Source organism: Chlorocebus sabaeus, chromosome 1 (assembly GCF_047675955.1).
Source record: "Chlorocebus sabaeus isolate Y175 chromosome 1, mChlSab1.0.hap1, whole genome shotgun sequence".
Lineage (NCBI taxonomy): Eukaryota > Metazoa > Chordata > Mammalia > Primates > Cercopithecidae > Chlorocebus > Chlorocebus sabaeus.
Window position 1 is genome coordinate 29530815 of NC_132904.1, and position 21786 is coordinate 29552600.

At 42.7% G+C, this 21786-nt stretch overlaps 1 protein-coding gene across 2 annotated transcripts in view; it reads left to right on the forward strand.

Annotated features, from left to right (window-relative positions):
* The window catches only part of SLC1A2 (solute carrier family 1 member 2), a 168796-nt gene that overhangs the window by 89100 nt on the left and 57910 nt on the right, over positions 1-21786 (forward strand). For both annotated transcript variants that reach the window (XM_037999521.2, XM_008002055.3), the window contains exons 2-3: positions 16885-17024; positions 19210-19362. In XM_037999521.2, coding sequence (XP_037855449.1) covers positions 16895-17024; positions 19210-19362 — 283 coding nt within the window. In that variant the 5' untranslated portion in view covers positions 16885-16894. The remainder of the gene's footprint in view (positions 1-16884; positions 17025-19209; positions 19363-21786) is intronic.

The following is a 21786-nucleotide window of genomic DNA, read 5'->3' on the forward strand; positions in this document are numbered from 1 at the left end:
CACCATGTTGCTCAGACTGGTCTTGAACTCCTGGCCTCAAGTGATCCACCTGCCTTGGCCTCCCAAAGTGCTAGGATTATAGGTATGAGCCACTGCGCCCGGGTGAGACTGGATCAGATTTTGCTTTGCATTGTTGTGAGGACCCTGGTAGTAACTCATGATAGACTGTCTTCCTTTCTCCAAAAAATGAAGCCTCACATTATTCAAAGGAAAATCTCAAATTAAAAATCCTTTCCTGAGCACTTCCTTCAGCTATAGAGTTCAGCTAAATGCCATGCCCAGGGTCTGGATCATCAACATAGTCTGAGAGCCAGTGATGAGGAGTGATTACAGGTCAGAGGAGTACTGGGACCTCAGCTAATTTGTTCCCAGTGACTTCATCACAGCTGGCCTTGGTTGTGCAACTATGGTTGCTATGGCTGAAGTTGGAAAGAACTTGGCCTGAAGCTGCCTATATGGCCAGTATCTTGGGGGAAATATAGCTTTCAGTAAATACGTTTTATGGGTATTTGTGAAGATTTAGCAGCTATGAGGTTGAGGTTGGGTATGCTGATGAGACTGGAGAAGGAGAAGTTTACTTGAGAGTGGCAAAATAAAACAATATAAAACAATACACACACTTCCCTGCCATCAATGCACACACTCTTAACTACTTTGGACAATTGAAGGCTATGTCTATGATGCTGTAAATACAGAAATACTGAAGAATGTTATTCTCATCTTAAAGTATCAGGTTCTTGCAGCTGCCATATTGTAATGAAAAGGAGTTGGTTTCGGATGAAGACAGACCAAGGTGTGATTTCCACCTGTCTACTCCTAGCCTCCTAGCTACCTGACAATGGGAAAGTTACTTAACTTTGTTCTCCCATCTGTAAAATGACTAATAGTCACTTCTCATATTGTATGAAATGTCTGTGTTAAGGGATGTTGCAAAACAAAACAAACCAAAACAAACAAAACAAAACAAAACAAAACTGCTCTCCAGCCAGACTCTACAAGCTGTGAGTCCAACTCACCAAATCTCCACATCCTGCCCTGCAAAGTAGACTAGTAAAGAAAAGGCTGAAGTCATGTCTCAGCATTTGAGCACATACTGAGTCATTACTCTAGAGAGTTCTAATCTTGGGGCTACTGTTAATAAGGGGCCATGCGGAGAAGACAGTGAAGCCCTCCTCCACCCCCTGTAATCTGCTAGTGAGTCATCAATTATTCTTAAAGCACCGTCTCTGCCTGCTCTTAGGAAGGTGATATGACACATCACTTGCTTTTGTTTTCACACCTGTCCCCTGGGAACCTTTGCTCAAAGTCCTAAATTATGTGACATCTTTAGTAACAACAACGTGATTCGCTCTGTTAAATCACTCCCTGCCTACTTGTAGCCTGGTGAATAAATTTTCATTCCTTTTTTGAAGATTTTACTTAAGCATATGAAGAAAGCTCCCATCTGTACAATGATGGAACCAAAAGGGACGGGGGCTGCTAACTTAATGAGAGCCAGGCAGGTATGCACAGGAAATCAGGAAACAGTTTACTTTCCTCTTAACACTCTTTTCAGAAAGACAGCAGTGGAAGCCTAATGATAAATAGTAATTGACACTTGGCATTCGTGGCAAGGAGGCAATAAGGGATGGTGGGGACTGTGGCAGACTGGAAAATCCATGCCTATCTAAAGGACAATCACTTCTCAGTTCTATCTGATTGTTGCCACTCAGGGTTCTAGGTTTCATAATTATAAGTGGACAAAACCCTTTAGTAACTTTCAATAATAAGACTGAAACAAAGTGCATTGAAATTTACTTAAGAAAAACTTAAATGAGCAATGGCTCGTACCTGTAATCCCAGCACTTTGGGAGGCCAAGGTAGGTAGATTACTTGAGGTCAGGAGTTCAAGATCAGCCTGGACAACATGGCAAAACCCTGTCTCTACTAAAAAAAAAAAAAGAAAAAAAAAATTAGCTGGCATGGTGGTGCACGCCTGTCATCCCAGCTACTTGGGAGGCTGAGGCATGAGAATTGCTTGAACCTGGGAGGCAGAGGTTGTAGTGAACTGAGATCATGCCACTGCACTCCAGCTTGGGCAACAGAGCAAGACACTGTCTCATGGAAAAAAAAAAAAAAAGAGAGAGAGAAAGAAAAACTTAAATGATTAACAATATGATACTATAAATTAAAGGGTTTTAGAATAAATTTCCAACTCTTCATCATTAACATTGTTAAAGTTACTGCTTATTTAGCTTAGCAATAAAGAAAAGGAATCCTTACCTCAAGGTGAATAAACTCTGTGACATCTGTTATTTTTAGTGTAACAATATAGATAAAGGTTATGTTTCTTTTTGCTTTTGGTTTTTGCTTTTTTTTTTTCCTGAGGCAGAGTCTCATTCTGTCACTCAGGCTGGAGTGCAGTGGCGCCATCTCGGCTCACTGCTGCCTCCGCCTCCCAGGTTCAAGTCATTCTCCTGCCTCAGCCTCCCCAGTAGCTGGGATTACAGGCATGCACCACCACATCTGGCTAATTTTTTGTATTTTTTTTAGTAGAGATGGGGTTTCACCATTTTGGCTAGACTGGTCTCAAACTCCTGACCTCAGGTGATCCATCCACCTTGACTTCCCAAAGTGCTGGGATTCCAGGCGTGAGCCACTGTGCCCCCTCACTGCACCCTGCCAAAGGTTACGTTTTTGGAGTAGCTGCGAAAGAGACCTGTTTGGGGAGTGAATACTTGATCAGCTGTGTGCGGATGGGGAATGAGACCACTCCAGGGAGCACAAAGCCCTGTGACCAAAGCCCTGTGAGCCAGTCTGTCTCCACAAGCTACCAGAGTGAGAATACACATTCTTCTCTTTAGAAGAAATTCTCCTGGTGAGAACATTACCTTTCAGGGGTGACTGGATAGCTCAGTTTATCACTTGTAAACTTAGCAGATCAAACTAGTTGAGAAGCGATTGGGCAGTCAGTAAGCTGACTGGACTGCTGGGATCAACAGGGACTGGATGTTTAGTTCACTTCAATAACCACAGATCCAGCAGCTCATTAGAAGGAACCAAAGTAAGGAACTGCACAAGTCCTCTGAGAGGCCTTGAAATGCTTCCATGGGCGATGGAAGCCATTTAGAGGCACGGTGTTGCTGAACCTTTTGAACACATGATCGGCTAAAGAGAGAAAGATGTTACTTTGGTCTACATTTCTCTAGGGCAGGAAGAAGTGAGGAAGGGAGGAGCAGAACACTTCGGCCTACGTCTCAGGAAGGGAGGTTTGAGAAGCGGTGTCTGGCTGAGCATGCTGCTTCTCTGAGCAGATTTCTAGAAGCATCAGAGGCGTGGGTATGGATAGGAGACTCTCTGTGTCTATCACCTTCTGCTGAGGCTTTTTGTAAAAAACAAATGAGATAGTATAGAAAACACTTACCATAAGGTCTGGTACTACATTAGTTTCTCATTGTTGCAGTAACAACTGATCCCAAATCAAGAGGCTTAAAACAAGACAACTTATTATCGTATGGTTCTGGAGGCCAGAAGTCTGAGTTGGGTCTCACTGGGCTAAAATCAAGGTGTCAGCAGGGCTGCATTCCTTTCTGGAGGCTCAGATGAGGAGTCTGTTTCCTTGCCTTTGCCGGTTTCTAGAAGCTTCTCACATGCTTTGGCTCGTGGCCCTTTCCTTTATCTTTAAAGCCAGCAACGTTGGGCTGTGTCTTTGTCATGCTGCCATCCTCCAGTTCTTTCTTTCCTGCCTCCCCTTTTCACGCATAAGAATCCCTGTGATTCCACTGGTCCCACCCCGAGAATCCAGGCACATCTCCCTGTCTTGAGGTCAACTGATTTACAACCTTCTTTGTACGTGTAGCCTTAGAGCCCCTTTGCCATGTAATCTGACACATCCACAGATTCTGGGGATTAGGACATGGACATTTGTGGAGGCATTACTCTGCCTATCACTGGTACAGAAGAAAAAGTCAATAAATGGTTCTATTCATTACCAGTACTCCCTAGACTTTCTTTCTCTACTGTGAAGTTACCTATACCCTTCAGTTTTTCAAAGGCAGTGCTAAAGCCTCAGCTCTGGTAGAATCTGATGAGCTGGCGGGTGAGGGCAAGAAAGGCAGTCTTTGATGGGCTTAGGGGAGTGGGGAAGTAGCCAGCCCTTACCTGGAAGGTTGTGTGCAGGTCTAGGAGACACATGCAAGTAATTAGCTTGAGGTGCTTTAACCTTGATAGTAACAAACTTGAAGAAGAGAAAACCCTGAGCAGAAACTTCATATGCCTCAAAGGTTGGTAGATTGAGAAGGAATTCAGCTTCATTTTCTGTAAGTGTCATGATTAGGTGTGTGCACCTTGTTCAGGCCGAGCTGGGTTGCCATCCAGCTCATCTACTCACCAACTGCCTGACTTGGAGCAAATGCGCTCCTCTCTCTTATCTCCAGTTTTTCATCTATAAAGAGGGACTAATGATAGTAGCTATCTTGTAAGAGTGTTGTGGGGAGTCAATGAAATAACATATGTAAAGCATCCAGTACATTGTCTGATGGTAACTGTTATTATTAGGTAGCTCCACAGGGTAGAAAAATAACCTGTGGATAGAAGCTGCAGGGAAACAGATATGGGCTCACCATAAAGGAAGGACTTCTTAATAGTCAAAGCTATCCAACGGCAGGATGGTTAGAGTAGAAGTGATAAGCTGCCCTGCACTGCAACTGTTCAGGCATTGACCAGACATTGGTATGTGGATTGGCTGCAACAGTGTCATCTGGGTGCTTTTGCAAAAGTCCGGAGGTCTAGGCCCCATCTAGACATGCTGAATTGGAATATTCAGGAATGGGGCTTGGAGATCTGTTTTGTGTTTTATTTTGTTTGTTTTTGTTTAATATACTGTTTTTTAAAGAGCAGTTTTAGGTTTACAGCAAAATTGAGTAGAAAGTACAGAGAGTTCCCATATATCCGTGCTCACATTCAGGTGCAGCCTCCCCCACTGTCAACATCCCCCACCAGAGTGGTACATTAATCACAACCAATGAACTTACATTGACACCACATTATCATGCAGAATGCTTAGTTCACATTAGGGTTGGCTCTTGGTGTTGTACGTTTGTGGGTTTGGACAAATGTATGATGACATGTATTTACCATTATAGTAACATACAAAGTATTTTCATTGCCTTAGAAAATCCTCCGTGCTTCACCTATTCATCACCATGCCCCTCCATAGTTTTGCCTTTTCCAGAATGTCATATAGTTGGAATCGTACAGTATGTAGCCTTTTCAAATTGGCTTCTTCACACTTGGTAATATGCATTTATTTTTCCTCCATGTCTTTTTGTGGATAGTTCACTTCTTTTCAGTGCTGAATAATATTGCATTGTCTGCATGTACCGTGGTGTATCCATTTGCCTACTGAAGAATGTCTCAGTTGATTCCAAGTTTTGGGAATTATAAATAAACCTACTATAAATATCCCTGTGCAGTGTTTTGTGTGGACATAAGTTTTAGAGATCTGTATTTTTAACAAGTGAACCAGAGACAGAGTTGGGGCCACTAGACCAGATAATCATTTGTCCAGAGGCTTAGAGGGGACAGGAAGCCTCTGTAATCCAGAAATTCTAGGATTCCATGACTGTTCCATATAGCTCTTGGAGCAGGCTCTGGTTTGGACTAGATGTTACCTTTCTTCTCTCTGGAATCCTCCCCATCCCCCGACAGCAAAATCACTTTTTTGGCCAAATGTTCAGTTTCAATGTGTATTGCTAGCATGAAATTGCCTAATAGAAAGAGCAAGTTTTCTCAGACTGGAGGAAGAGTGGGCTGACCAATTCTTCCAAGTCCAGGACTGACAGGGATCAAATCCTAGCTCTACCATCTATTACCTTTGTGACATCGAGCAAGTAACTTAACCATTCGATGACCTCGTTATTCCTTCAGTAAAAGTTGCTGATACTAGTACCTATCTCCTGAGGTTATTGTGAGAATTAAATAAGTTCATACATAAGAAGACTTAGAAAAATACCTGGTATGAAGTTAGTTTTGAGTAAATGTTAGCTGCTGTCATCATTATTGTCATCATTATTATTCTTGTTATTACCAGTTACCAGACATTAGGGTCCTTCTGGTGGGGGAGTCCTTCCTGGTGAAGGACCAGAGTTGGATTGAACCCTTGAGGTTATTTCACAGCAGCAAGTGCTGGCTAAGTCAGCGGGAATAGGATGGTTCCTGTGTGCCCTGGTTGCCTGAAGGGAGGAGTTGGTTGAGTGGCTGCCATTTTCTCATGATGGTACATCTGGGGCCATGGCACCAGCAGCATGGATTGTCCAAGACAGACAACAAGGCCATAGCTTCCCAGAGCTCACTTGCCCTTTCTCTTGTTTAGCAGCACCTCCTGTCTCTATCTTCTCTCTCCACGTGCTAGAATGCAAGTCTCGTAAGTAGCTACCTAGTGCCTTGGTGTAGGTGGTAGTTCTAATGTGTCCATTGCTCTGTAAATACCTCTAGAAAGAGTATGCCCATAAAACACTGGATTCAAAGGCAAAGGACAACACAGGTTTAACTTTGCTGCAGACCCACAGCACAGGTTTAACTCTGCTATTTCTAAGCTTCATGAGCTTGGGCAAGTTTCAGAGTCTTCTGGGGCTTCTGTCTTTTCATTTCTAAGATAGAATAATCCTTCCCTCTCAGGAATGTCATTAACTCTTAATGAATGCAAAAAGGCCTTTTAAACGACACAAATGTTATTATTAGTTTATTTGTTAGAAAGTTAAACTGATGAAATGTTGGTTATTGTTCACAATTGAAAGATGAACACAGGAAGAACCTGCCTGGGTTCCTGTTATGGAAGACAAGAAAGGAAATGTATGAGAGTTCTTTGCTGTTATGGGCATGGAAGAGTAGAAAGAAGATGAAGGCCACAAGCTTCTTCTTTGGCCAGTCAGGTCACTCTGTTATAACCTGGACTACCTTAAGGCCCTGCTGTTTTGCCTCATCTGAAGGAGATGGTTACATGTTCCCAAAGTATAAGGTGTTCTTTGGACAAAATTAGTACCTGTTCTTTTGCTGGGAAACCCACCAGTATGAATCAGCCATTTAGGGCCAAAGATAGATACACTGTATGTATTTACTTCTAACACCATAATTTAATTTGACTGTTTTTCAAATTTTAACTCAAGTATAGCACTCAGACAAAAAAGCACACAAATCTTACATGAATGGTGTGATTAATTTCCACAAACTGAACACTCATGTGAAATAAGCATCTGGATTAAAAAGGATAAAAAAGAGAATAAAATTGCTAGCATTCAAGAAACGCTGTGGAGGCCTCAGAATTTCAACAGTTGACTTCGAGACTGATCCTGGCAATGGTAGGCAGTTGGCAAAGTTTACGTCATTTATGTTTTGACATCTCCTTTTGTTTGACTTCCAGATACAGTTCTGTCCAGGACCTATATTAAGGGGTTCCTCCAGACAATTCTATTTTGGGGGATGGATTGAGAATCTCCTTTACACTAAGGTGTCAGTGAATGGGTTGCTTTTTCCATACGTTTCTGGCTTAAATCTGTGTCTTTGGGTGGAATCAAAAGGGATAGTTCTCTCAAGGAGAAAATTTGGGTCTCTGGGAGCCAGAAGTGGGTGACTTTGAAGGTCTTCAGGGAACCTTTGAGGAAGCCCTTAAAATCATCTCACAAAAGCATTGTGTGGCATTTTGAATGCCTGCCGTGGTAAATCTTGCAATTTGCGAGGTCATGATAGTGACTTGCCTTCTTGCTTGGGATTGATGCTACATTGCGTGGTTGGCTGCTCAATCTAGAAGGAAGAAAAAAGAGACAGGCTGCACTGAAGAAAAGCAATCGTAAAGTGTGATCAAAAGACCCAATCCAGGCTAAGGTATACAGCACCTCACCCAGTTTCTGCCTAGTGCCTGAAGGCACTGCAGCTAATTGAACCACCTCTTAGTCAACATCCTAGTCACTCATTATGGCAGACTGATTGGAAAGGCTCAGTTTGAGAAGCTTCAGAGGCTAGAAGAACCTCCCAGGCCTGAGGGCCAAATCTTGAGCTCTTTTAACCTCAAGATCAGGGTTCCAGTGACTCTTGGAAGGGGAATAAGTACTCATGCTTTCTGGCAGTGGGACCACATTTTGGAGGGTCCAATTTAGAGATGCTGATGCTTAGTAGTTGGGTCCTAAGAGATTCTTCAGGGACCAGTGCATCTTCCCAGGTCCTTATCAGTTTCCCCAAAAGCCTTGTTGGGGGAACCTAGAGTGGTTCCTCGTTCCATCTTACCTCAAGAGTGCTGGGAGCACTGAGACCACCATACCTTGGTCAGGGCAGCTGGATCACAACCACCAGCAGAAAAGAACCAGCCCTGCTGAGATGCTGCCCATTTCTGCTACACACTGTTTTTCTCAATGCAGGTGTTCGCTGCTTGTTTTCTTCTTTCTTTCTTTTTGTTTTTTGAGATAGAGTTTCACACTTGTTGCCCAGACTGGAGTGCAATGGTGTGATCTCGGCTCACTGCAACCTCCACCTCCTGGGTTCAAGCGATTCTCCTGCCTCAGCCTCCTGAGTAGCTGGGATTACAGGCTTCTGCCACCATGCCCAGCTAATTTTTTGTATTTTTAGTAGAGACAGGGTTTCGCTGTGTTGGCCAGGCTGGTCTGAAACTCCTGACCTCAGGCGATCTACCTGCCTCAGCCTCCCAAAGTTTTGAGATTACAGGAGTGAACCACTGCACCCGCCCCCCCTGTTTTTTACAGGATGGGACTTCCCCACTTGAAACCATTTCTTACCTTCCTTCTCTCATTTCTCTCCTCTTCTCAGATTTGTTAGCCTTCTGGACCACTACCTCTTATAATGGAGTGTCACAAAGAACCTGTGACAAGAACATATTTTTAACATAATCATCCATTCCTTCATGCAACATACACTAATTTAGCATATACTATGTGCCTGGAGGATGCTAGGCATGGTGGAGACAGAGTCAAATAAGACACGGTTTGTCCTCAAAGAGTTTATGTTCTAGTGGGGAAAATATACGAGTAAACTGTGAAAAATGCCTTGAGAGCATGGGTGACATGGTAAACTACATCTACAAAGCAAACTTGGGAGTCAAGTCATCAAAGGCTCCTGAGGGAAGTCATGCCCAGAGTTATTTGGAAGGAATGAAAGTTGGTCTAAGAAGGCTGGTTTGGAGAGTGGGTGGAGGATGTTTAGCTAGCAGAGATGGTTTGCTTCAAGACAAGCTGGCTTATTCATCTGGAAAGGGGTCAAGTTGCCCCTGGCTCAAAAGCCAGAGTGCATGCCACGTGAATCTTCCTCATCTTGTTGATGTTGTGTGAAGTTATCACATGTATTTTTGTGTTGTTCCATGAACCAGAGATGGGTAGCCATTACTTCAGAATTGACAGGCCTTTGGGGACTGGGCTGGCCAGTGTGTTCCTGAGCCATGGCATAATCTTTATTTTTAGAAGAGGTTCCCAATTTGAGATGATAAAACACCCCACCCCAGTCTCTCATTGGGCCCTGGAGGTTGATTGTTCCTTGGTGTCTTATTTCTGTTTGGGGTGGTGAGTCTATCTGGAAATAAGGAAATTTGTTGGGTCAAAGCTGCCTAAGTCTCTGCCTGGGGAAGGATTTCATAGAAGTCCAGAGGCCATATCCTTAAGGTTGTACTCCTGATGTTCTTTGAGAGGTTATTCAGTCATTCTATCGTAGGGAGGCTGATGGCAGTGGGATCTTCCCAGACCCTCACCCACTCTGGACCCTCTGAGACTTTCTGTTTGTAAAAGGCACAAGCACCAATGTATTGGCAGGGAGATTTACTAAAACTCAACAGTGAGTAAACTCTCTTACTGGTCATTTTGCATCATATGAGGGATTTCAGACAAAGAGAGGATATTAAAATTGAGTATCTACTATATATCAGATACTCTCTCAGTGCTTTCATAGATATTATCTTATCGGAGCTCTATAATGATGCAATGAGTTGCATCGTTTGTCCAAAAGACTAAATGTCTTGTCTCAGCCACTGCCAGAAAAGGGACATTTTAACCAAGAATCAATGGCCATGTAATTATGTGATTGTATTCCACCAACTTGCCTTCTGACAGTTACTAATCAGAGCTGGTGTTTTAACATCTGTTTCTGAGCCAAACAAATACAATTTTTATTCATCCCTTGAAAATTTTGTCTCCTGCTACTTTGTCTTTGCAGTTTGTGTGTAGACACCTGAAGTCTCAACTGGCTGTATACCTGCCATTCATGGCATTAGCTGGCTTGGACCATTGCACTTAGGAAGTGATATGGAAAAAGAGGCTCTTCTCCTTCGATTTCTCGTCTTGTCTTTTCTGAGTGCCACCTCACCAGTTCCACAGAAGTTGACTGTGCCTGATGTAGGTGGTCTCTCAATGGCTTAGTGGTGAGTTTAGCAGTTGGCCGGTCCCAATGCCAGTTTACCTGTTTGACTGTTCCCAAGGCATTGACTTGCCCATGTTAGAAATCTAGACCTGAGAATGGGTGAGGATGGATGAGGAATTAGAAGATGCTCACGTCTGAATTGTGTGCTGAATTTCATCCCAACCCAGCTTTATTGGCCCTAGAAAACAATGCTTCCGTAGCAGACATAAGGAAGGTTAAAAGGAACACCAAAGGTTGTTGTTGTGGTTGCTGTTGGTTTGTGTCTCATCTCTGCCTTTCCCTGTGAGGGTTGTGGTGTAGCTACTGGGCTATCTCATGGTAAATGAAATAACTTGTCTTCATGGTCAGCTCTAGGCTTATTCCATCATGGGTAGCTAGAATGGAATCCACATCTCTGGAACTGAATGCTATTACCATCCTTTTCCCTCCCTGGAGAATTAGAGAATCACAGAATTTTATAATGTTAAAGAATTTCCAATTCGACCCTCTTATTTTATAGATTAAGAGAATGGGACCTAAAAAATAAAAATGGGCCAAAATTGATACTTAAACCTTATTGATATCTTACATTAAGAGTGTGTTTTTATCATCTCATAGCAGTTTACCCTACTGTCTGTTGATCACGGAAGGTAACGTTACATCCATTTTATCCTCATACTTTTCCCCTGACACACCCATTGAGCAGCAGTCCTGGAATTAGAACACAGACTTCCTGACTTCCAGTCCTATCCTGACCCAATACCATCATGATTCAGGATAGCTATAAACTGTTATTTAACCAGCCCCTCGAATGGACTGAAAGAAGCTGTAGAAATGAGGTTTGTGAAGTCTGGAGTGCCTCACCAGCAGGACAAGAAGGTAATTCTGTGATTTTGCAAATGAACACTGTGAAGACACAATGAATAGAAGAAGGGACTGAAAGAGACTTTAGAGGCTGTGACCCTTTAAGTTTCATTTGCAGGATCTGTGACAACACAGTATCTGTCAGAGAGAGACTGACATCTTGGTGGGTAAGCATCTTTGACACAGTTAAGGCAGGTCTCACAGGATCTAGGAAGGGTGGAGGGGCTTGCAGGCTGTTGGAAATGCCAGAAAGTCTTAGAGTTTCAGGCCCTTTTACAGCAGGGGTGGCATTCTTCAGGGAGCCAGGGATATCCTGGATGTGGGACAATCAAAGCTGAAATCTCTACCTCCTTGTTCTTGGTGCTCGAGCTGACATCACTGGTATTTCCATTTTTCTTATCCAAATACAACAACTGTCTTAGGCGAGAGGCCCTGCTATGAGCACTGTTTTTGTTCTTGATACTAGGGTGACCTAGTGTCTTCCAGTAGTGCAATTTCTGGACATCATTGTCTCCCCAGTACCTCCCCAGATCCTGAAGCCTGGGGCCAGAGAGGGGAGGTTAGATGTCAGCAGTGGAAAGACAGGTGGGTGAAGACCATTGCAAACCCCACACACATCCTCCAGGAGAAACACACCAGTTGCTTTTAGGCTCCCTGGGGAGTGTTCTGTTGCCACCTCATCAAATCAGTGAAGGTGGAAAAAAGAGTTTGGTGCCAGCTAAGGCGACACTGAAGTGTGCTGCAGGAAATCTGAATCCAACACCACATCTAATGAGCCTATTATTAGAGGCTCTTGGCAAAGCAAGAGAAATTGAATGCTAATGAAAAGCAGGTTCTGAGAATAGTTTAAAACTTAGCGTTAGCCCCATTACACGTTCCCTTCTGAGTCACAGAGGATGATTTGCACGATAAGCTGAGCTTGCCTTGAAACAGGACTCACGTGGATTTGCATGAGAAAGAACTGGGCAAGGATTGCAAAATTAACAGCTGTTTAAATAATTCAATGGAGAGGCTAAGGCTGAAGGAAATTATAGGCTCATTGTTAAAAGTTTTTAATTATCCCCCAACAGCTGTCCCACCACATGGCCTTACTTTGTTGGGCAGTGGAGGCCATTCGAGAGATCGGTCTGAGTTGGCGCACTGGAACTTCCAACATTAAGGCATTGCATTGCTAATATTCCTCCATTCAGGAGGCACTCAAGTAGAAACACGGATGGCAGGCAGTGTCAGAGAGCACTAGCCTTGATGGATTTGGTGGACCCAAATCCCACCTGGGTTTTATTGCTTTGTTCTGTGTGCACAGCCACAGGATGTAGGAAGGGACTATTAGTAAAGGGGTAAGTGTGCACACTGGACAGCTTACTGTGTATCCAATGGACTTCCCAGACCAGAGTTGGCACTTTCTGCTTATTGCCATGGGAGCAAATCTGCTGGCTGCTGTGACCTTAGGCTTTCCACCTATATCCAACTCACCTTTTCCTGGTAACTGTTTCTCTTAGGGGGAGCTGGGATAGTCATTTACACCCTCATAATATTCATGATGGTGATAGGACCCAGTATTACTTATTACATATTCATTTGAATCCATGTAAAAATCAACACGTGGACCCCAGGGTGTGCATCTGGGTGGGAGCTTTGGGATCTAGGTAGTAAGACAGATTTCCAAATTGTGTATGTTCCATTTATTTGCTAAGCTCTAGACAAATTGCATAAAATACTTGAGGAGACCCCTCATTTCTTCTAGGTTTCTATTCAAATGTCCCTTCATCATAGACGCCTTCCCCTGACACTTGATACAAAATCACGCTGCCTCCCCACACACTGCTATCCTTCTCCTTCACCCTTGATATGGTTTGGCTGTGTTCCCACCCAAATCTCATCTTGAATTGTAGCTCCCGTAATCCCCATGTGTCTTGGAAAGGACTCCGTGGGAGATACCTGAAACATGGGGGCAGTTACCCTCATGCTGTTTTCATGATAGTGAGTGAGTTATCACGATATCTGGTGGTTTTATAAGGGGCTTTTCCCCCTTTTTCTTGGCACTTCTCCTTGCTGCCACCATGCGAAGAAGGACACATTTTCTTCCCCTTCCACCATGATTGTAAGTCTCCTGAGGCTTCCCAAGCCATGCTGAACTGTGAGTCAATTAAACCTCTTTCCTTTGTAAATTTCACAGTCTCGGGTATGTCTATTAGCAGAGTGAGAATGAACTAATACAACCCCCCTCCCAGCACTTCTCACTACTTAAAATGTATATATCTATGTATTTGTTCTCTCACTAAAGTGCACACTCCATGATATCAAGGGCTCTTTTTGTTTATTGCAATATCTTTAACATTGACAACAGTATGGGGCCTGTAATATGGGCCCACTAGAAATTTGTGGAATAAATGCAAGAATGGCCAGAATCTGACTGAAGTGGCATGCTACCAGTCTGTCTGCAGAAGGGCCTTATTCCCAGGGGCAAGCAAGGGGCCATTTTAGAGCTACTTTTCAATTCTCAATTTCTCTTGGCAAACATTGATTAAGCTCTCAGTACTAGGTGTTAAAGATCACAATCTTGCCCTCCTGGGGTTCATAGACTGGTGGAGAATGTAGGCATTTAAATTAAATCCTTCCTTCAAGAGCTGACTCAGGTCTTGGCCCCTTCTGGAACCCCTTCTTGAACATCCCTTCCTCTTCCCTGAACCTGGGTTAGGCATTGTTCTTATGATTTCCCATAGACTCCTTTGCAAGCTTGCTCAGGGCCTGTACATAAAGCAGACAATTACAGTACAACGTGCTTTATGTTTTCTCTCTGAATAAAGGCTCTTTAAGAGTAAAGATTGTACCATACCCATTACTGAGTATAGTATCTGACACATAGAGAACACTCAATAAATATAAGTTATCCCTGTTATTGTCACTGTTACCAGGTGTGTTTGCAATCAGCATTTATATAGCTGTTTGTGTGAACACACTTTTAAAAACTTACATCTTATTCTAAAGGTGTATAGGCTTAGAAGCAGCTCTATATTATATAATATTCTATATACATTATATAATCATGCTATATTACGTGATAATTCCCATGTCAGTCTCTCTTTGTGTTCTGGGAGATGTAGTGATTAGTTAGACTAATTAGAATAGTTGGAAATTTTAGATTAGTCAGAATTTTTACAGAGAGTTCTTGGGGGACTCTCTGTGTTTCCAGCTGCAAGATGAGTCCCTGAATTACCTTTAAAATTATTTTCTATGTGCAAGCATCAGGGACTCTTACAAGTCTTCCATATCTGTTTAATTCCAAGAGGGCAACTCACGGAAATTCTCTCAATAAATATTTGTGGGTTTACAGTATTTTGATGTAGTCACTTTGATGTGGCTATTTTGATTCAGGACTTCAGGGACATTTTGTTATGGCCTAAAAAACAAACCATTAAAGAGGCAGCAATATTGTACAACAAAGAAATGTGTGGCACAGGCATCCAACCATGTTGTCGGGTTGGGTGTGTATGCTAACCTAATGTTTGTGTGTTTTCACTTTGACATGGCTGTTTTGATGCCTGACACTTCCATTACATCATATGGATCTTGCCAGAATGGTTGCTTTAAATACTTCCTAGTTTTACTTGAATACCAACCATGTGCCTGATTCTCATTTCAATGGCAGGAGGGATTCAAATGAAGCAGAAGGCAAGGAGATTAATGATCTCAAGGGGACTGGAGAGTTTGGCCAAGAGCTGGCTAAGGAAATACATTCACCATTTCAGAACACATACTACCTCCATTCTTTGTTCGACATTTCCTGCTTTAGAGCTTCATATTACTGGCTGGAGACATGTTTAAAAATGGAAAAAGATCCCACTGTAAACATAGAAATATGGTCTATCCATGTTAAAAAGATCATTTTGATCATTTCCCCCTGCTGTGTTGTAAAGTGAATTTTCTGTCTGTTTCACTTGGTGATAGGAGGAAGTGGTATTTATTGCTCGCTGATCAGAAAGGCCCTTACCCACCTGCTGTGGGCAGTCATACCCTATTTTCTTTTTCAGACGGTCTGAGGGATTGTTAGTGCACACATATGTCAGGAAACCAGAAGTTGCCTCAGAAATTAACTAGATGAGTAGAAAATTCAGCCATTAAGGGGAGACTAAGAAGCTTATATTTTGACTAACATTCTCATCTGATCATGCAACGTTATTCCTAATTTTAAAACATTTGGGTAGCGAGTATATTAGGCAGCCTGTTATGAAAAAGCAAGTAGTTGTATTTGGGTTCCAGGTCTTAACTCTGAGACTGGAAGCTTAGGTCTTGGTATCTTGCTGGAATGGCAGGGCAAGTGGGTAAGCCCCCTGAACAAAATGTCATCCTTGTCATGAAGTTGATGGGTGTTAAGTGTCTCTTCTTTGTGTACACTGGAGAAAGGTGCTTTGTTAGCATATTTTTGTTTAACTTTTATGAAGTAGGCATCAGGCTTTTCTTTCTACACCCCACATAACTAGCAAGAGTTGGAGTCAGGATTTGAAGCCAAGGCCCTCTGGCTCCAAAACCCGCACTATTCCCATTATAACCAGTTATTTCAAAACACTGGTCTGCAGCTTGGTGTTGGTTCCAAAGGAAATTTTCTCCAGTCTATGACAAGACTATCTGGATAAGGGCAACACCTCCCTGTCTTGAAGGCACTGTCATCTGTTCAGAGACACCTCTCTTTCTAGGTGTGAAAGGCTTATTTTTTTTTTTCTTTTATCAAATGATGGTGATTGTAAACAGCAGCTAAAAAATGTCCTAAGATATGAAAGTGAAAAACTGGCCTCCCTATGGCAATCCCCAAGCTTACATCTGGAATATTATTGGCCAGGGAAATGACAAAGCTGAGGACGGAGAAGTATGCCCATTACCCCAGCAAGGGCTCCTTTGGGCAGACTCCCAGGATGGCTTAGGCTTACCTGGGGTTTACCCAGAAAAGGGCTTGACTGCAACCATAGCTGGAGGTGATCAAAATACTTCTTAAAACCATACTTCTAGATTCTAAGTGGTATTAGCTCTTGGCCAGTTTAGTAGTCTTGATAATGTAGGTGACCTTTTAAAAGCCACAATCACAATAGGTTGATTTTTTTTTTTTTTTTTTTTTTTTTTTACTATATAAACTATCTTTTCCAAAAAAGAGGTAAAGCTTGGATGATCAACATTTGTGACTTTCACATGTCAGGATGGGGAAGGCTTGAGCTTGGAGACATTTTAAAGTTGATGTAACTCAAGTATGACTCACCTTTTTGCTGTTGTTACAAGAACAAAATAGCTCAGGTTTTGGAGCCAGACCTATCTGGATTTGGATCTCTATTTATTTTAGCCTTTGCAACCTTGGTCAAGATTCAAGTAAAGGCTCTGTAACATGGTAACTTCCTTCCCTAAGTTACCATGGGGGGCAACTCTTTGGAAGACCCTACCATTGCATGTAGTGTTCCTTTCCTTTACTGCGAGGATCCACATCAGTTCTCAGTGTGTCCTACTGTCCTGCTTATAGGTGACCCTGAGTCGCACTTACTTTTACTTTCCTGCAGATGGTTCCAGATTCCAACTGTGCCTGGAGAGGTTCCTCCTCATCTAGCCCCTGAAACTGTATAGGGGAGGTGCCAGTCTCTCTAATCTCTGCCTTCACTTCTGTTCCAGTGCCAACAATATGCCCAAGCAGGTGGAAGTGCGAATGCACGACAGTCACCTCAGCTCGGAGGAACCCAAGCACCGGCACCTGGGCCTGCGCCTGTGTGACAAGCTGGGGAAGAATCTCCTGCTCACTCTGACGGTGTTTGGTAGGTACCTGCACCACCCCACCCCCAGTCCCTTCTTCTCTGGGACTCTCCTGGCTCTATGGGGCAGCTGGTCTCAGCAGCCAGCCGTTCCACCAGAAAGGAAGCCACATGGTTTGCCTAGGGCCCTGTCTGCCCAGGCTTCAGTGATATAATTTTCCTCCTTACCTCCTCTAGCCATTCATTCTCCTTTGGATTCTAGTAGTTCTTAAATTTTTTGCAAGTAAGTATCTTGTGAGAATGTTGGCATGTGGATTCCTATACTCATGGAGACTTTGCTTTGGGCCATCTGAAATGAGGCCCTGCAGTCTACATATTATCAAACCTTCTAGGCAGTTCCAAAGCAGTGGTCCATGGACCATGTTAAGAGAACCACCTGCATCAAGATAAGCCCAAGTATTGCACAAAACCACACTAAAATGGCTCCCAAGGTCTGAGCTTCTCCAGACACATCATTAATTTAGGTAATTTGGGCACATTGGCTAATGAGGTCGGTGTGGAAGATGTTTGCCCCAATGCCTTAATCTGATCCAGCTCCATCTAGCAAGTCCTGCTACTCTGCTTCAGGCCTCACCCAGGTGATGGTTGTTCTCGGGCTGCTGATACAATCTTGGTCTTAAGTTTCCCATGAGGGTTTATTGAAAATGGGGCAAGATACAGTTTCTTATAATGACAACCACACCATTTCCTTTTTCAATCCCTCCCTTGTTCTTCAGCTCTCACTTAGGTTACACAGAGAAGCAATGAACAACTTCCCACTCACCCACACACACCCACCTGAACCCCTCTATTCCATGGCCTTTCCTTTGAGATAGATGCCTTGGTTGCCAGTGGCCCAGGATCAGGACTGGGAGCTCGCCACAGCTAAGTTCACTTAATAAGAAACCACAGGCATGGTTAGGTTTTCCAAAGGTTATCCACCATGTAACCACATCTAATTCAGCACAGGACTTGAAGAAGTTGGAGAGTATGATTTTCACCTGCAGAAGAAAAAGAGTCAGGCTTGCAGCCACATTATTCCCTCTACATCCATGGAATTAACACCGTAGCCTGCACTCCTGGAACTCCCTCCCTCTGTTATGGCCAGTGGTACTGACTCAACTTGTGGTTTCTGCAAGAGTCATTCATGTTGGCCACCCATTTTCAGAGATCTAAAATTTTTCTTCTGAGATCTGAGTCTGTAAAGTGAAAGATCCCTGCCAGCATCTCTGCCTAAATTGTTTCCTCCAAAATTAAATATTTTAGACTCCATTCTTGAGCTCCCATAAGATCAGCAATCTAAAAACTATGTAAAAGGACACAGAAGTCAAGGACAAGCCTTGAGAGTGAGCCATGGGGAAATTATTGGAAGCCAAAGAAAATAGATAGGAAGAAAAAAATAGAATTCACACTAGCTTGGTCAATTAAATGTTCTTTTCATCTGGACTCCAGTTACAATGAGAAGACACACGTTAAATGCCATGCCATGTGGTCAAGCTTGGGCTGGGTGAGGAAGCAATATCTGTCCTTGTGAGTTCTTTCTTTCTTTTTTCTTTCTTTCTTTCTTTTTTTTTTTTTTTTTTTTGAGATGGAGTCTCACTCTTTTTGCCCAGGCTGGAGTGCAATGGTGCCATCTCAGCTCACTTCAACCTCCGCCTCCCGGGTTCAAGCAATTCTCCTGCCTCAGTCTCCTGAGTAGCTGAGATTACAGGTTTCTGCCACCACGACCAGCTACATTTTTGTATTTTTAGTAGAGACGGGGTTTCACTGTTTTGGCCAGACCGGTCTCAAACTCCTGACCTCAGGTGATTCATTCACCTTGGCCTCCCAAAGTGCTGGGATTATAGGCATAAGCCACTGGGCCCAGCCCCTTATGGTTTATTTCTATGGACAATTTCTGGCTCCAAGTAGACAAATAGCCTCAAAGAAGTTGGAGTCAAGTTGCCAGTGTGCACTTTCATAAAGCCTTGAGAAGGTTCTCCTTGACTCTTTGGGTGTTGACTTTTTTAGAATAGTTGGAGGGATAGAAAGTCCTCTCGCTAGTCAACAAAATCAGCTTCACTTATCTAATGTTGTTTTTGTTACACATTGCTCATCATCTAATACTGCAGAAGCATGAGAAAGGTCAATGTTGCTGAAATAAGTGTCTAGAGTTAGTCATTTGACGAGGGCAAAAAATAAATTCAGATTGTTTTCCCCTTCCTTTTAGGTGTCATCCTGGGAGCAGTGTGTGGAGGGCTTCTTCGCTTGGCATCTCCCATCCACCCTGATGTGGTTATGTTAATAGCCTTCCCAGGGGATATTCTCATGAGGATGCTGAAAATGCTCATTCTCCCTCTAATCATCTCCAGTTTAATCACAGGTAAGATGACCTCACTAGTGCCTGGCTAACATGGGTCATACTCCTGCTCCAGCTTTTGGATTGACTAGAATCTCAATTTGGTTGAGGGAAAGTGATCGTCTATGTCATTTCACTTCAGAGCTTTGGTTTTCCTGTCTCTGAAATGGGGATAATCAACCCTAAAGAAATAAAAGCTTGCCATCAATTAGTCAAGTCTATTTGTCTTTCTCTCCAGCAAAAAAAAAAAAAAAAAGAAAGAAAAGAAAAGAAAAGGAAACACAGCCACATGTTACAAGTGATGATACCTCTAGTGGTTTTAATTTTTTTTTTTTTTTTTTTGAGATGGAGGATCTTCCTCTGTTGTCCAGGCTGGAGTGCAGTGGTGCAATCTCGGCTCACTGCAACCTCTGCCTCCTGGGTTCAAGCGATTCTCCTGCCTCAACCTCCTGAGTAGCTGGGGCTACAGGCGTGTGTTACCATGCCTGACTAATTTTTATATTTTTAGTAGAGACAGGGTTTCACCATATTGGCCAAGGTAGTCTCGAACTCCTGACCTCATGATTCACCAGCTTCCAAAGTGCTAGGATTATAGGCATGGGCCACCATACCTGGCCTTAATTTTTAATGTCTACTTTTCTCACAATTCTAAATTATATTTTGTCCAGATACTGATAAAGGTAATAAATGGAAAAGGAAACTTTCTACTATTTTAATCGGGAATAGAGGGAGGTTGGCATTAAAAATAAATGAAATGCTAGGTATGAAAGTCCTCTGAGTTTTTCAGAACAAAGGCACTCCTAATATGTGGCATCATGTTCACTTATTTTTGACTAAAATAATTAATTACTGTATTTGAAAGAATTTGGTCCTCCTCTGTGGGCTTATACTGATATTTTCCTCCTTACCAAATAATAGTGCTGAAACAGGGTATAAATTGGTGCCCTTTGGAGACTAAGCTCTGAGTTAAGGGCAGGAAGCCAAGCTTTGGTCCAAATTTGGGTACCAGCCAGCTAAGTGATCTGGAGAAGTTATCCCCCTGGACTGGCAAGGCTCTGGTCACTCCAGGAGATTCAGGGGCTGAGCTGGGTTGTCAGACAGCCTCAGCTGGTTGACCAGTGACCTCAGTACCCGAAATGCTGGAACTCAGAATCAGGCACTTAGGGGCTTAGTGGGATCTTATCATTCAATGCTAGATTGAGTGAAATGGTGCATTTATCACGAATGCTCCTCTCTAAACCAGATAAAATGTTCTCTAGGCCTGTTAACAGATCATACATTGGCCAACTTGGTGGGGAAACCTAGCTTCCATTGGCTAGAATTAGACTTTAGGTTGTAAAGAGAAGTACGTTCTTACGTAGGTCAGCTTAATTTAGAGCAGCTCACATCACTAACTTCCTCCCCCACAGCAAAAAGGACTGACCCCCAAAAAGGGGTTCAATCTCTCTTTCTGGTAAAAGCAGGAACTGAAACCAGGAAGTGGACACATTGAAGAAACAATTGGAAAAAAACCCAGTGGGGCTGGAGTTTTTGTTAATTTGCTTGGAATTTCCTCTAACCTCCCTAGGTATAGATGAAGTGCCCACCATTGGCAGGGTGCTTCACAGGGTGTTCCCTAATCCCTGCCTGAGGCTGGGAACGTGGATCTTCATGCTTCACCTTGGAGAAATGAGAGGACTGGGCGAAATCTTTATTCTCAGACTCTCCATGTCAGTTACCAGTAATATATTCAAAAGACATTTTGAGCGTGGGACAGAGCTACTAACTTTTTAGTCTTCCAAGTGAGGACATTAAAACGTAAATAAATAAACAAGTTAAAAACTAGCATGTACCAGCACCATCGCATTGCTTCATAAAAGAAAGGATATGTTAAGATCAAAAAAAAAAAGTGGAAAGAACATAATCTCAGAGTTAAAAATGGGTTGTCTTCGACTTTATTTTAACTCATTATTGCAGACTGACAAAAATGTTGTCACAGACCATTCATAAACTCTAAACAGGAGAATCTCCAACTCTCCCAGTTCTGTAAAATCTTGAAAATCTCCCCGGAAAATAGAATGATAAACTATGGGATTGACCAAATATTCAGTCCAGTCGGCCCTGCATATCTGTGAGTCCCTCATGTGCGCATTGAAAATATTTGAGAAAAAAAACTAATAAAAAATACAAAATAATGCAAGTTTAAAAATTTAGTATAACAATTATGTACATAGCATTTACATTGTATTAGGTATTGTAAATAATTTAGAGGTGGTTTAAAGTAGACAGGAGGATGTGCATAGGTTATATACAAATATTATACCACTTTACAGAAGGAACTTGAGGACCTGCAGATTTTGGTATCTGTTGGGAGTCCCAGAACCAATTCCCTCATCGATACTGAGGGAAGATTACACTAGGGGATTTAATCAACCATTAACACATTTGAGTAATATGAAGCCAATGTCA